The sequence below is a fragment of the Dioscorea cayenensis genome, chromosome 18, assembly GCF_009730915.1.
Source record: "Dioscorea cayenensis subsp. rotundata cultivar TDr96_F1 chromosome 18, TDr96_F1_v2_PseudoChromosome.rev07_lg8_w22 25.fasta, whole genome shotgun sequence".
NCBI lineage: Eukaryota > Viridiplantae > Streptophyta > Magnoliopsida > Dioscoreales > Dioscoreaceae > Dioscorea > Dioscorea cayenensis.
In genome coordinates this window covers 16,479,052-16,495,344 of record NC_052488.1, presented here as the reverse complement: position 1 = coordinate 16,495,344, position 16,293 = coordinate 16,479,052, and the positions used below count along the sequence as shown (strand labels likewise).

The window sequence follows — 16,293 nt, the reverse complement described above, 5'->3', positions numbered from 1 at the left end:
CTTCATTTACTGGGCAGAGGTGGGTTAATGAAATTATGAACGGATCAGATAGTCATTTCTTTGAGCAAGTCCGAATGAATAAAACTTTATTTAGAATATTGGTGGTTGATCTTACTCAAAAATATGGTTTACAATATACAAGAAATGTTACTGCAGAAGAATCAGTGATAATGTTCTTGTATATACCGGGACAAGGAGCTACTTATAGGAATGTGGAGGAAAGATTTCAACATTCTGGAGAAACAGTGCACAAACTGTTTCATCAAGTGCTAAAAGCCGTCCATAAACTTGGAAATGATATTATCAAACCGGTAGATGAAAATTTCAGTGATGTGGCGGATCACATCCAGGATGATGCTCGATACTGACTTTACTTCAAAGATTGCATTGGAGCAATAGATGGAACACATGTGGCCATTCTTGTCCTGGTTGAGAAACAAGTTCCATTTCTGAATAGGAAAGGATACACATCAACAAATATTTTAGCCGCATGTGCTTTCAATATGTGCTTCACATTTGCTCTTATTGGTTGGGAGGGATCGGCACATGACACACGTATATTAATGGAGGCTTTAAGAAATCTATCTTTGAAATTTCCTCAGCCGCCTGAAGGTTGTCAATTTTTTGAAATTAATTTTTGTATATATGTTCTATTTCTTTCATTTCTAATTGTATTATACTTTTGTAAGGAAATACTATCTTGTGGATTCTGGGTATCCTACGATGAAAAGATTTTTGGGGCCATACAAGAGTGCAAAATATCACATTCCCCAATTTAGGATGTCCTGTGCCTTTAGGTCTCCAAACGAAGTTTTCAACTACCATCACTCAAGTTTGAGAAGTGTTATAGAAAGAACATTTGGAGTTTGCAAAGCAAGATGGAGGATCCTACAAAATATGACCAAGTATACTTTGAAAGTTCAATTCGGAATTATATGGTCATGTTTTGCTCTCCATAATTTTATTCGTAGGATGGGTAGTAATGATTTGGATGTTCTTGAGGGTCTTGAAGACATCAACCAAATTAAAGAAGGAGAATGTGGCTTTGAGGATGATGGTAGTACAAGTTCATTTGTATGGCAACAACCTACTAATGAAGGCACTCAACAAATGATCACACTTAGGAATAATATTCGGGATCAACTCTCTAATCAATATATGAGTTAATTTTGTAATATTTATAACTTATTATCATGGTTGTTGTGGTGTTATTGTTATTGTCTTGATGGTGTTGTTGTTAATTTAAGATGTAAGCATGACAATGTTGTTTTGTTATTGTTGTGATTTTGAAAATACTATCGATATTCTAATCATGGTGTTCAAAATTGAAGTCTTACGGTTTTTTTTCTTAGTAAACAACAAAAACAAGGTTAATTATTGTAATTATAATTCCAATAAATTAAGTTATAACAATAATAATAATAATAGTAATTGTAATTATAAATGTAATAATAATAATACATTAAGTCATTATTCTAATAGTAATAATAATAATAATAATAATAATAATTGTGATTGTAATTGTAATTGTAATTATAATTATAATCATAACACATTTTGTTATTTTAATAGTAATTATCATAATAACAATACTAATAATAAAAGACTAATGTAATTATGATAATAATAATAATAATAATAATAATAATAATAGACTAATGTAATAATAACAATTGTAATTATAATTAATATCATAATACATTAATTTATTATTATTTTTATTATTATTGTTTTCATTATAATTAATACCAATGTCTAATAGTAATTTAATGGAAACTCAATGAATGTCTATTTTAGTAATTTTTCACTTTTAAAAGTATTTTAAAAATCTCCATCCAAACAACTTTACATATATAAAAGTGTGTTTTGCTTTCACTACAAAAAAATTGTTTTATAGTGACAGTCAAAAATCCGTCACTAAAACCTCAGTTTCTGTCACTATAGCCATATTCATGCTATAGTGACGGTCATAAACTCTATTGCAACAGTAAAATTTTTGTCAAATTATCCCTTGACGCTATAGGTTTATATTGACAAAAATTAAGCCTGTTGCAATATCCCATCGGCATATACTGACAGCAATAAATATGTTGCTGTAACCTATACTGACAGAAATGTCCGTCACTTTATCCTTATTCTTAAATAATTCTAAAAGTTTTTACTGGCGGATAATATCGTTAGTATAGCTATAGGGATGAAGTTTTTAAAAGTTTTTATTGATGGATAATACCGTCATTATATCTATAATGTTGAAATTTTTAAAAAATTTTATTGACGGATAATACCGTCAGTATAGCTTTAGTGAAAAAATTTTAGAAGTTTTTACTGATAGATAATACCATCAATACATCTATGGGATGAATTTTTTATAAATTTTTACTAACAGATAATACCGTCACTATATCTCTATTTTAATATAAATTTTCAAAGCTTTTAGTGATGGATATGATGGTCTTTTTACTGACACATAATATCATCATTATATTCATACAATTATTTAATTTATAAAATAAGCACTTATACAGGAGAGACAAAAATAAAACCACATATTCACAGTTCTAACACCATTAGCGACCTCCAAAATAATTAAATAATGAAACATTATGATGGACAGATATCAAAAGGCAGTAAGCATATAGATCAAAAGTCTGGTCAATTTACCAAAGAGTTACAAAAAGACTGGTGATGAACCAGAACACAAAACCATAAACTTTTATAGAAAAGCTCACAAGCATCCAAAGTCAACTATCAAACGAACATAAACACTCTAATCCATAAAAGAAGAATCTATGTAGGCATTGATCAGAACATCCTAGTAATCATGTGGAAAAATAAAACTCAAACAAGCATTAGAGGGAGGTAATTTTCCAAAATAACACTATTTCATCAGTTTTTCTCATTGCTGATTTATTCCCTTTATTTCTGAAACTTGACCATGCTTTGTCCCAGTCTCTGGATGTCTCATCACCTGATTTGCAGGAATAAAATAAACATTCAAATTTGAGAGCTTGCAAAAATTCACCATATATGCAAAAAAGTTGAACATGCAATGGAATCAAATCCAGTTCATCTATAATAGAAGAGTTATTATAAGGTTTTGTTGACACTTTAAGAATAAATGATCTCTCTCATGGCATAATAACAACATAGACTTAACATAAAATGCATTAATTTTATAGCTTCACAATCAATTTGTTTAAGCAATTCACTGCCACGAGAGTTTAGAAATCACTTTCAATTATTCAATAAATATCTTTCCTCTTAAAGCAATCTAAAAAAAAAAATCATACTGAACTCTTACCCATGAAATGCAGAAATAAACATTTAGATTTGAGAGCTCTTAAACAATGCACAATCTATGCAAAGTTGAATACATGGGATTGAAACAAACTCATCTATCATACAAATATCATAAGGTTTCATTAGTACAAATTTTTTTCATTTGTCCATCCATTGTATCTTCATGTACACAACTCTGACAATGAATGATCTCTCTTATTAAGTGTTTTTGCTTTAAGTTATCCAAACATAAAATACTCAAAAACACTTTATTTATTTATTTTTATAAAGACTTAATTTATTCTTAAAAACACTTTTAAAACAAGTGCTTCTACTAATTAAAAAAAAAATGCTTCTTTCCAAAATCAACCTAAACAAAGCCTAATATAGCCAAAACGGAAGAAATACGCCATTAATAAAAAAGAGGCAAGCGCACATTATCCTTGAAACCAAGTATGGCCATGTCCTCAGCCACCACCGACAAAGTTCCAGCTCTAAAAGTGTTCAATGATACCAAAACCGGAGTCAAAGGCCTCGTTGACTCTGGCATCACCTCCCTTCCCGCCATATTCCACCACCCCAACATCTGCCTCTCAATCCCCACCTCCACCCACCTCTCAATCCCCATCTTCGATCTCTCTCTCCCACGCCCCATCGCCGTCGATCTCATCCGCTCTGCATGCCAAGACTGGGGCTTCTTCCAGCTCATCAACCATGGCATCCCTCTCTCCACCATCGACAACACCATCTCCTCCGTCCGATCCTTCCACGAGCTCCCGGCCGCCATCCGTTCCCAACACTACACACGTGCGCCCCGTGGTGGCGTTAGCTACTTCTCGAACATGGATCTGTTTTACTCGGCGGCCGCTAACTGGAAAGATACGTTGCAGGTCACCTTCAGTCCTGTCCGACCAGAAGTGGACATGATCCCGGAGGTTTGCAGATCAGAGCTGGTGGCGTGGGAAGAGCAGGTGAAGGTGGTGGGGAGGGAAGTGATGGGGATGATGTGTGAGGGGCTCGGAGTGAGCTCAGGGAGGCTTGAGGAGTTTGTTGAAGACTACTCAGAGTGCACATTGGTTATTAGAGAAGCTGAGTAATAGAATGCCATGTACGTATGTTGCATGAGAATGGTCAGTTATGTTATCCTATGTTAAGGTTTTAGTAGCTGTCAAGACTTATTTTCGTCTAAGTTAGGTTAAGTCTTCATAGCATGTCAGGTTGACTGCTTTTGAGGTCTTGTCTCTCTTTATATATGAGAGAATGGTTTGTATTGAGAGTAGTGAGAAGTATTTTGAATATTAAGTGTTCTTCTTCTTCTTACTCTTCACTCCACCAGCTTCTTGTTTACACTTAACATCTCACTCCTAACACCATCAGTGGTATCAAAGCTATGGAAAGCTTCGGCGAAACCAGTACGACTCTGACCAGCGTCCCTATTTTCAAAGGAGAAAACTTCAGTCTGTGGAGCCTCAAAATGAAGACTATGTTTCGTTCCAAACGGCTGTGGAACATTGTAGAGAATGGTTTTAGTGAGGATGGAGATGAAGGAGCTGTTGAAAAGAGAAGAGATGCGGATGCGAGTGCCCTGTATCTCATTCAACAAGGTGTCGATGAGAAGATTCTTATACGCATTACAGAAGCTAAAACTGCAAAGCAAGCATGGGATATACTGCATAAAGAGTATCAAGGATGCTCTAAAATTCTCTCAGTAAAACTCTATTCTCTCAAGTCTGAGTTGGAAACACTGAGAATGAAGAATGGTGAAAAGGTTCAAGACTATATAACTAAAGTCTTGGAGATTGTCTATCAGTTGAGAGTTCTCGGTGAATCGATGGATGAAGCAGCGATTGTTGGGAAAATCTTGAGAAGCCTCAGTTCAAACTTCAAGCACGTTGTGTCTTCCATTATAGAAGCCAAGGATCTTGGAAAGCTCACAGTGCATGAGCTTAGCAATTCTCTCAAGGGACATGAAACAATATTAACCTAGTCATCAGAAGAAGAAGCACCCCTTCAAGCTATGATCAGTGAACTTGGGGACATTAGCATCCGTGGAAGTCAAAGCCGGGGTCATGGTTTCTTTCGTGGTCGCTTCCGAGGTCGAGGCAGGGGTAGGACCTCAACACCCCTGTATAAACAGGAGGACTCCAAACAAAAACAACAAAGGTTTGGAGAAGAAGATGCTAAACAAAAGCAACGACCTCCAGTTCAATGCTACATTTGTAAAAAATATGGGCACACTAAATCCCAGTGTTGGTACAATGAAGCAAATTTCATCGAAGAAGAAGCTAAAGAGGGTGAAGAAAGTGAAGAAGGAATGGTGTTTATGGCCATTCTAGAAAAGGAAGACATAAATAGTAAGAAAAGCAATCGAAGAAGATGAGTTACTTATGGCTACTCAAGATGATGATGGAACCCATAGTGCAACTTGGTTAATTGATAGTGGTTGTTCTAACCACATGACTGGAGCCAAGGAGTTGTTTGAAACATTAGAGTACACCTCGCAAAAGATGGTGCGACTAGGTGATGATAAGAAGCTCAAGGTTGCTGGTGTTGGAGTAGTTCAGATTGTATCAAAGGAAGGCAATGTGTGTAAACTTGGGAGTGTTTTGTATGTGCCTCAGTTGGCGCGCAACCTACTCAGTGTTGGTCAGTTGATGACGAGTGGATACACTCTCAACTTCTCCTGCAATGAGTGCACCATCACTGACGAGCTCAACAACAAAATTCTGGCACGAGTGCGCATGACTGCTCATCAAATGTTTCCACTTGATGCTGGGAACATTACTTTGGCCAATGTTGTTTTTAACACAGATGACGAGCTCAAACTCTGGCACAAGAGATTTGGTCATTTGAACATAAGAAGCTTGCAATTTTTGGCTCAAACTCAACTTGTCAAGGATCTACCCCGACATTGCATCCGGTGAGCTAGAGCATCCACTGTGAAGCATGTGCTTGGGGAAACAAACTTGTTCTTCCTTTCCAAAAAGGAACACCACGGTGAGCAGTTTGTTCCTCTACAACTTGTGCATGGAGACCTGGTAGGACCAATGCAAGTGCCATCTATGGGAGGAAACAGGTATATGTTTCTTCTTACCGACGATTACTCTTGATATAGCTGGGTTTATTTCATGCAGAGGAAGTCCGAAGCCTTGGAATGCTTCATGGTGTTCAAACAGATGCAAGAAAAACAACTTGGTTTCTCATTGAAAGCTCTTAGGACAGACCGAGGAGGGGAGTTTCTCTCGCGGGAGTTCATTGCATACTGTGAATCTCATGGGATTTTTCACCAACTCATGGCTCCTTATTCACCCGAACACAACGGAGTCGCAGAAAGAAAAAACCAGACGGTGGTAGAGATGGCGCGATCTATGCTTCGGGAGATGAATCTTCCGATAAACTTGTGGGCCGAGGCAACGGCTGCTGCTGTCACCATCTTGAATCGGTCTCCGACTAAAGCGGTCAAAGGTAAAACCCCGTACGAGGCTCTCAAAGGAGAAAGGCCATCAGTTGGACATCTGCGTGTTTTTGGGTGTGTGGGCCATGTGTTAGTTGACTCACATCTTCGCCAAAAATTAGACTCCAAAACGAAGAGGTGTGTATTGATCGGTTACTGTGAAGACACGAAGGCTTATAAAATGTTTGACCCGTCAAATGGCAATGTGTGTATCAGCAGAAATGTGAGTTTTTTTGAGAATCTTGCTTGGGATTGGCCCACCTTGTCTCCCTCAAACTCAGCACCTAGTTTTGTGGTCATTACAATACCAGGAGAAAAATCCAATGAAATTACTTCATCTCTAGTCAACCGAAGCAATGCCTCTTCAGACAATACCATCAATAATGATCCTTCTTACGAAAGTTCCTCCAGGTACCGCTCTCTCACATATATTTACAACTCTTGTGCCTTTGCTATCACAGCTTCAGATCCTATCACATATGAAGAAGCTGTTGGTGATTCTGAGTGGCAAATGGCCATGATCGATGAGATGAAAGCAATTGAACGAAACCAGACGTGGGAGCTGGTTGATTTACCGAATGGGAAGCGAGCTGTGGGACTAAAGTGGATCTATAAATCTAAATATGGTGCTGATGGAGTCCTACACAAGCGAAAGGCTCGTCTGGTGGCTAAGGGCTACTCACAAAGAGAAGGTGTCGATTTTGATGAGGTTTTTGCACCAGTGGCTCGTATGGAGACCATACGAGTCCTTCTTGCTCTCGGTGCGCACAATGCCTGGCCAATCTACCAACTTGATGTTAAATCCGCTTTCTTAAATGGCGAATTACATGACGAAGTCTATGTCTCTCAACCTCAAGGCTTTATCACTCAAGGGGAGGAAATGAAGGTATATAAACTCCGAAAAGCGTTGTATGGTCTACGACAGGCTCCTCGAGCTTGGTACAGCAAAGTGCACCAATGTTTTCTTGAGCTCGGCTTCGAACGAAGTGCAAATGAACCCACCCTCTACAAAAAATCTCAAGGTTCCACTCATCTTCTTCTCCTTTGCATTTACGTGGATGATATTATCTATATGGGGTCTTCTCTGGAGATGGTGAAGGACTTTAAAGAAACTATGATGACAAAGTTTGAAATGTCCAATCTTGGTCTCCTCAAATATTTCCTAGGCTTAGAAGTGAAGCAAGGCAAGGATTTCATCTTTGTGTCTCAAAGGAAATATGCTGAGAATTTTTTACGCAAGGCTAACATGCTTGATTGCAAAATTGAACAAAGTCCTATGGATCCTAATGAAAAACTTAGCCTTGATGATGGTTCTGGAGAAGCAGATGGAGGGAAGTATAGGAAGCTTGTGGGAAGTCTACTGTATCTCACGCACACTCGTCCAGACCTCATGTACGCTGTCTCAGTCGTGGCCAGGTATATGCATTGTCCCTCAATGCACCATCTCGGAGCGGTAAAGCGTATTATGCATTACATCGTTGGTACTATCAACTTTGGGCTGTCATATGAGCGTACTGATAATTTCAAGCTGGAAGGATACACGGACAGTGACTAGGGCGGATCCATTGATGATCGGAAAAGCACAACTGGTTGAGTGTTTAGTCTTGGCTCGGCTGCTGTAGCATGGTGTTCAAAGAAACAAGAAATTACAGCGTTGTCGAGCACCGAAGCCGAGTATGTCTCTGCGACTTCGGCAGCCTGTCAAGCTATGTGGATGCGACGACTTCTAGAAGACATGAATGAAAAACAATTGGAAGCTACAATTATTTATTGCGACAACAAATCTGCAATAGCGATCGCCAAGAACCCGGCCATGCATGGCCGGACTAAGCACATCGACACTCGGTTCCATTTCATTCGAGGATTAATTACCGATGAAGCAATCAAACTTCTCCACTGCAGCACCAACGAACAAGCAGCTGACGTTCTTACCAAAGCGCTGACCGTCAAGAAGCATGTTCATCTTATCGAGCGACTTGGAGTCAAACAAATCTCTGAGTAAGGGAGTGTGTTGAAGACTACTCAGAGTGCACATTGGTTATTAGAGAAGCTGAGTAATAGAATGCCATGTACGTATGTTGCATGAGAATGGCCAGTTGTGTTATCCTATGTTAAGGTTTTGGTAGCTGTCAAGACTTATTTTCGTCTAAGTTCGGTTAAGTCTTCATAGCATGTCAGGTTGACTGCTTTTGAAGTCTTGTCTCTCTTTATATATGAGAGAATGGTTTGTATTGAGAGTAGTGAGAAGTATTTTGAATATCAAGTGTTCTTCTTCTTCTTACTCTTCACTCCACCAGCTTCTTGTTTACACTTAACATCTCACTCCTAACACCATCAGAGTTGACTTGTTTGGAGGGCAGATGGTTAGTGGGGCATTACTACCCACCATGCCCGGAGCCTGATCGGACCCTTGGGTCTGTGGCTCACACCGATGTCGGGATTCTGACGGTTCTGATTCAAGATGAGATTGGTGGGCTTCAGGTAAAGAGTGTGAGGGATGAGTGTTGGGTTGATGTGAAACCCATCCCTGGAGATCTTGTTATCAATGTTGGTGAACTCCTTCAGGTATGTAGGCATGTTTGATATTTTGCAATCAGTTTTCTTATAGAATACACATTCATGAAATTGAAAGTAATTTCATCTACTCAGTACAAGTTTGTAATATAAACTTAAAATGAACATATTTAATTTTCCGCGAATTAATGAAAATAATTTTGATATCATCAACATAGCAACACATTAGTGTAATTTGTTGTTTTTTATATGAAGAAAACTTTAAGATGCAAGATCTTGCTTACATAGCACTGAAAACCTGATTTGATTGGGTCTAGGTCAAGGTTGTTCGAAATTGAGGAGATTGAGCTTGAACTTAATATAAACTCAAAGAAAATTGTTTGAACTCACCTCGATTTTAATTTTCAAATTCGAGTTCAAGCTTGAAATTAGCTTTAAAAAAACTTATTCAAGCTTTAATCAATTTAAGCTAAAAATTAAATGCAAATCGATTTATTTATTTAGATTTCAAAATAGAATATATTTAATTTGAAAATAAAACATCATTTATTGGTTGACTTTTGCTTTTTAAAGATGAACACTATATATATATATATATATATATGTATATATCTATCATTTTATATTAATTATATAAAAGTTATTCATACTAAGCAAATCTCAATTGACCTCTATGTAACTTGAAATTAATGTTGAGCTCATAAACCGAACTTAAGCTTGATTCCAAAGCTTTGAAATTCAAATCAAGCTCTTCTTTTTATAGAGGCAAGCTTGAGCTGCCCGTGGACAACTTGATTAATTGATAGTCTTATACACATATTTATATAAATAAATAAAAATGAAAGCACATTTACAAATTATGAGACCTTTTGATCAGTCTTATTGTTCTTTTATGCTTAATAGAGCTGATCTAGTCATTAATTGATTACTAGATAAAATTAAAATAATAGTAATTATTATTTGTGATGCATTATCCAAGACTTTCTACATTTCCATATATATATGCAGGTGAATGGAACACCTATAAATGTGTAATTTGGAGATTTTTTATTTTTTTCTGTTTTCCACATCACATTATTGTATAACTTGTTTTACTTTTTTTTTTTTCAACCTTTTTTAGATCATTTTCAATGATGAGTATAAGAGTGTGGCGCATCGAGTATTGGCTAATTCTAGCAATGAACCACGAATATCAGTTGCTTTTTTTCTTTAATCCTGGAAAGAAAGAAGATGTAGATCTATATGGTCCTTTGCTAGAGCTAATTTCACCTGAAAACCCAGCTTGTTATCGTAATTTGAAGATGTCAGAGCATTCCAAGCTCTTTCTAGGCAAAGCAGTAAGATGTAATTGCATTACTCAACATTTTAAGCTTCCATGAGATGACAAGGATAATTAGATGGTGAGATTGATGATGTTATCATCTTTGATTGTAATTAGAATATGTTAAATAATTTTTTTTTTTGAAAAAAATATAAATTGTTCCTACTCTCTTCGTCTTTTAAAAATCCAATTCCAACATGAATACAACCTGATAAATTAGTTCCACCCGATGTCCGAGGTGGGCTTTCCAATTTTACCCGAAGATGTCTCACTGGCGGCCCGGCACCAAAGGCAAGGAGGCCCTCCTTAGCCCCCCTTGTTCTGCCACTAAATTTGGGTCATAGTTGCCAATGACCTTTGGGTCTATTGGTACACGGGTCGCTGATAGAGCTCACACCGAGTGGTGAGAGTTCGATTCTCGGCTGAGGGCACATTTCTGAGAGTTGTGAATAGTGGTTGTGTATAGTGGTTCCAGCGCCCATGTGAGCGCGGCCCCATCCCCATTTATTCCACCAAGGTTTGTGCACGTCCCTGGGTCTTTAGTGGGTTCGCCCCGCTCCTCTTTCCCAAAAAAAAATTGGGTCATAGTTCATAAAATTTATGTTATGCAAGCATCTCATAATTAATGTTTATCTTAATATAAACAATGAAACCACTTTATGTCCCTGTAACTTAGAATTTACTGTATGATCCATTTCCAAAAGGTATAAATATATTGCATGTGCATTAAAACTTTTGTTTATCTAAAAAGTCGTGCTCTTCAATGGGCTTGCTCAAAGCGCCCATAGTGATGCCTTTGCAACTCACCTAAAATTATTGTCACGCCCCAGCTCCACAGTCGTGCCCGCTGACAGATCGGCCGCATCCAGTGGGACTGGCCTCACTGGATGCAAGGCCTCAGATTTGACCTGGTCAAAGTTAACTCTAACAAGCAGATATGAACAGTAATACAGAAGCAAGAATAGGATACTGGGAACTGAATACATCAAGTACGGGCTTTAGCAGTCCTACAGAGTACAAATACCACCCAACAGTTTGCAAAACACAAATACAGTCAGAATACAAGCCTTACACTAAAAAAAGTGTAGTACAGAGATACTGATAAAAGCAGACGATACGACTCCCGGACACCCCCCGCCCCGCACAGATCCTAGACTTGATCTTCTCCTGCAAGAACAGAATTCACAGAGCGCATGAGCCACAAGGGCCCAGAAGGATCGCAGAATCAACAGATAAAGCAGATATTGCAGAATAACAGATTATAATTCGTACAAAATACAGAAAAATATGTAGAATACAGAAATAATCCAAAATAAGGAAAACACGCAGAACAGTCATGTACATCTTCCTGGCTAATAACAGAAATCGACAGCACGAGGCTGGATCATCGATTGTGAAATAGGGACAGAACAGGACAGAGTATCAACAGCCGAAGCCGGATCTTCGACAGCAGTCGAGGGGTAGCGCTACTACAGAAAACATGTGCACATGGCTAGGACTTACTCCTCCTAGCTGGGCGAGCCAGGAATGCAGATGTACTAAAAACAGCAGAAATACGACATATAGACAGAGAAAATATTGAATAAATAATGCAATTAAATAAATAAATAAATGACAAGTAAGTAAATAAATAATTAAATAAAATTACATAAATAATGAAACAACTTAAATACATAATAATTGTCAGAAATATGAAATTTGCGGGTGCGAGAGCCTACCTGGTTCCGAGCTATAATGCCGGGTTCACCAAGTCCCACGACTAAGGCTCGCTACGACAATCTAACCCAACAAATAAAACTTCACTCAGAAATAATTTTGGGCATGGCTTATCTTACGTCTATAGCCCGAGCTAACTTATCAATTAAAAGATCTCAAAGTTTAGCAAAGCAACTGAACAACCAAGCACACTAAAAGACACACAGCCACATAATACAACTAATATGAAATATTTAAGAAGGAAGGTCATGCTTCTAAATAAAATACCTAACATGCTGGGCTTCCTTTCCAACTAAACAAAACTAGCACAATGGCATGCCTACGCTAGAATGAACGCACAGAACTTAGCAGAAATTACAAGTTCTCAGCAGAAAATAAATGAGTAAGCCAACCAAAAGAATCAACTATACAAATATATAAAAATATATTAACACTAGGAGGGTTCTGCAATAATACACCAGCTCCCAAAAAAATCTCTAACAAAAAAAAAAACACTATTTAACACATGTTCCAAAAAATCTATAAAGACCTAACACACCAATTTAAATATAAAAACATTCCACTACCAGCATGGCTAAAAGAAAGCAAACATTCTAGAATGAAGTAACTGATAGTGGTGGAATTCCCAAGGAAAAAGGAAATTTTCTTTAGACCAAGAAATGCATGCATACCTATAATAAAACAATCAAACACCAACTCCAAACAACGACCAGAAAAACCAGAGTTATTACTACTAATGAGCATAAATAGGGAACTGACTCCTGCTAACATCCATTAACATGGAAACAAGAATTTAAATATAACAAGAGAGTAATCCTGTCACTCAAACAAATCTAGTTTCCAAGATCACAAACACAGCATACAATTTGGTTTCAAAGATGCAAACTTAAGCTGACAGTGCAAAAGAGACAGCATCCATCCACACAAGTATCATACTAAAAGAAGAGAGATTAGTACAATACCACAACAAAGGTGTCCTACGATTTGGACACAGGAGTTCAAAGATGACTTTACAGGCTTCTAATGGCAGCATACACTCATGCAGGAATCTGAAGAATTACACACAAGCAGCTTACAACCACACTTAACACAACATGCTACCTACTCAGACTAGAAGCTTTAAAAGATCAACAATCAAAATAAAAACCTGGAAACTCGGTGAAGAACCCAAAACCAGGAACTCCCTTCTCCTAGCTGCCGCCGGTACCGAGAATCCCAACAAAAAGGGTTAAGTGGTCGGGAGGATGGAGAAGAATCCTTGAGGAAGAAAATGGTCTCCAAAACAAAACCTCCCAGGAAGAAATATAGACCTCTCCAAGCATTCTCTCACCAACCCCGACAAGACCGGGGTTTATATGCGATCTGACAGGGGGTCACGAGTTGGGCTACAGAGAGTCACGGGTTCATCTTCTCGAGAAAAGTCAACAAGCTATGGTCAAACTTGGTCAAAGGCCAACCTTGTGGACATTACAATTATGATGCAGAATATTATAACCTATAAAAAATAGGTAAAACAAATGTTTTTTTATATAATTCCATGCATTCATGAAAAGAAAAATACCGACTGTATTAATAACTAACTATATAATAAATTACATAGTAAATTCATTTAGTCGGGCAGTGCTGGATGATTCTTACTCCAATTTATCGGTTGTATCTTCAACGCTATCCACCCATTCACTATAACCCATCAAATCATGGGAACTCCACTATAAGCACCATTGCAATAAGCGCAAAAATTCAACCAAATAACTTTGACAAAAATAATCAAAACAGAAAGAAATATTCCTATAAATATGAATTAAGTATGAGCACATATGCATGACATTGATGACAAGAAGCATGGCTATGTCCTCCGCCATGACTGACCGAGTTACAGCTCTTAAAGAGTTCGACGATACCAAAACCGGAGTCAAAGGACTCGTTGATTCGGGAATCACCTCCATTCCCGTCATATTCCACCACCCAAACATCTCCCTCTCAATCCCCTCCACCACCTATCTCTCAATCCCCACCGTAGATCTTTCCCTCTCACGCCCCATCGCCGTCGATCTCATCCGCTCGGCATGCCGAAACTGGGGCTTCTTTCAGCTCATCAACCACGATATCCCTCTCTCCACCATCGAGAACACAATCTCCGCCGTCCGATCCTTCCACGAGCTCCCAGCAACCATCCGTTCCCAACACTACAGGCGCACGCCCGGTGCCGGCGTCAGCTACTTCTCGAACCTGGACCTGTTCCTTTCGGAGGCAGCGAGCTGGAAAGATACGTTGAAAATCACCTTCGGTCCTGTCCCACCGGAAGTGGACCAGATCCCGGAGGTTTGCAGGTCGGAACTGGTGGCGTGGGACGAGCAGGTGAAGGAGGTGGCGAAGCAAGTGATGGGGATGATGTGTGAAGGGCTCGGGGTGAAACCGGCGAGGCTGGAGGACCTGACGTGCCTGGAAGGGAGAGGGTTAGCGGGACAATACTATCCACCATGCCCGGAGCCTGATCGGACGTTTGGGTCAGCGGAGCACACGGATGCCGTGGTTTTGACTGTTCTGATTCAAGACAAGATTGGTGGGCTTCAGGTGAAGAGCCTCAGGGATGAGTCTTGGATTGATGTGAAACCCATTCCTGGGGCTCTTGTTGTCAACGTTGGTGATTTCCTTCAGGTACGTATGCATGCATGATGGTTTAAGTTTGCTCTTAATTTTGGAACAATCTCTGTTTTTATTTGACCTTCTTGCAAACTTCAAACAGAAACGCAAGCAACAAATACAAGTATCGTTATTATTACTATTGTTATTAATATTGTTATGAGTTCTAGATAATGTCTCATTGTTTCCTGATCCTCTGTCATCTCTAAATCAATAATTTTCTAATAAAAATAAAAAAAATATATATATATATATATATTTATACTAACACTTCTTGGAAAGAATTTGGAGTGAAAGCAGTAGTGTCAGGATCTCAAAAACATGAGCTTAATTTTTAGTAATTTATAATATTATAATATTAAAATTATATGAAGTTACACAAGAAATTATTTTTTATGAAAAAAGGCTTAAAATAAAAACAAGACTAGGAGATCCAGACTAATTAAGCAGAGGAATAAATGATTTATTTATTTATTTATTCCGATCAGTTATATAAGATATATATTCTTCGCTATCCAACAAATTTCTATAATATTATTACATGAATATATTCAATGCAAGGAAGTTAACTAAACTAATGTTTATATTACTAAAATAGTGATATATTAATTAGTTTAAATTAATGTTTTATAAAAAATAGATAAATTACTGATTTATTGAAAAACAAAGAGTACAAACAAATAGAAACAAATTAAAAATGAAATCAATATAAATCAACTACTAATTTAAGTTAGTTTTTTATACTTATGTAAACAAATGAATGTGCACTTGCGGCGATGATTAAAAACTGAAGTATAGTTATAAAATTGAGATTTTATTATTATAGCTTATTACAATTTTGTGTTTGATATGGTCGGTCTGGTCATTAGTTGATTATTAAATAAAACTAGAATAATGATAACAATTCATGATGTGGCATGAACCAGAGACATATATTCTAGAAGACTTTCTACACCTATACATATACTTGAATGTCATATCCATAAATATGTAAGCCAAATGAATTTATTTATTTATTTATATTTAATATATTTTTATCCACTACACATTATCATATAATTTCACTTTTGAGTAAATTCTATTTTCATCTTTCTCGATACCTCAGATTATTTCCAATGATGAATTCAAAAGCGTGCAACATCGGGTGATAGCTAACTCTACCAATGAACCAAGAGTATCAGTTGCAGTTTTTTTTAATCCTGGAAGTAAAGAAGACATGAATCTATATGGCCCCTTATATGAGCTGATATCAAATGAAAAACCGGCTTGCTATCGTAATTTTAACATGTCAGAACTTGTCAATATTTTTCTAGCCAAAGCAGTAGGGTGTAAATCCATTACTGAACATTTTAAGCACAAATGAAGT

General features: G+C 37.5%; 2 protein-coding genes and 1 long non-coding RNA gene across 4 annotated transcripts; 2 read left to right on the top strand and 1 right to left on the bottom strand.

Annotated features, from left to right (window-relative positions):
- The first annotated feature begins 3,734 nt into the window (after positions 1 to 3,734).
- Positions 3,735 to 4,376, top strand: LOC120282837 (1-aminocyclopropane-1-carboxylate oxidase homolog 3-like). The gene has a single exon (XM_039289679.1). The coding sequence runs from the start codon at positions 3,735 to 3,737 to the stop codon at positions 4,374 to 4,376; it is 642 nt and encodes a 213-aa protein (XP_039145613.1).
- Positions 4,377 to 11,710: 7,334 nt separating this feature from the next.
- Positions 11,711 to 13,589, bottom strand: LOC120282538. Of its 2 annotated transcripts, none has more exons than XR_005542983.1 (4): positions 13,432 to 13,589; positions 13,247 to 13,333; positions 12,287 to 12,347; positions 11,711 to 11,735 (listed from the first exon to the last, which is right to left on the bottom strand). It is a non-coding gene; the product is annotated as an uncharacterized LOC120282538 (long non-coding RNA). The 2 variants fall into 2 exon arrangements; XR_005542984.1 differs by lacking the exon at positions 11,711 to 11,735 and adding an exon at positions 11,765 to 12,106.
- Positions 13,590 to 14,121: 532 nt separating this feature from the next.
- Positions 14,122 to 16,293, top strand: LOC120282462 (1-aminocyclopropane-1-carboxylate oxidase homolog 3-like). Its single transcript, XM_039289282.1, has 2 exons — positions 14,122 to 14,942; positions 16,033 to 16,293. The coding sequence occupies exons 1-2, from the start codon at positions 14,127 to 14,129 to the stop codon at positions 16,288 to 16,290; spliced, it is 1,074 nt and encodes a 357-aa protein (XP_039145216.1). The 5' UTR covers positions 14,122 to 14,126; the 3' UTR covers positions 16,291 to 16,293.

Bases quoted from the DNA above. Each gene is read 5' to 3' on its own strand.
- LOC120282837 (XM_039289679.1), top strand. From the start codon at position 3,735: ATGGCCATGTCCTCAGCCACCACCGACAAAGTTCCAGCTCTAAAAGTG.
- LOC120282462 (XM_039289282.1), top strand. From the start codon at position 14,127: ATGGCTATGTCCTCCGCCATGACTGACCGAGTTACAGCTCTTAAAGAG. The intron at 14,943-16,032 runs GTACGTATGCAT...TCGATACCTCAG, and splicing joins ACGTTGGTGATTTCCTTCAG to ATTATTTCCAATGATGAATT.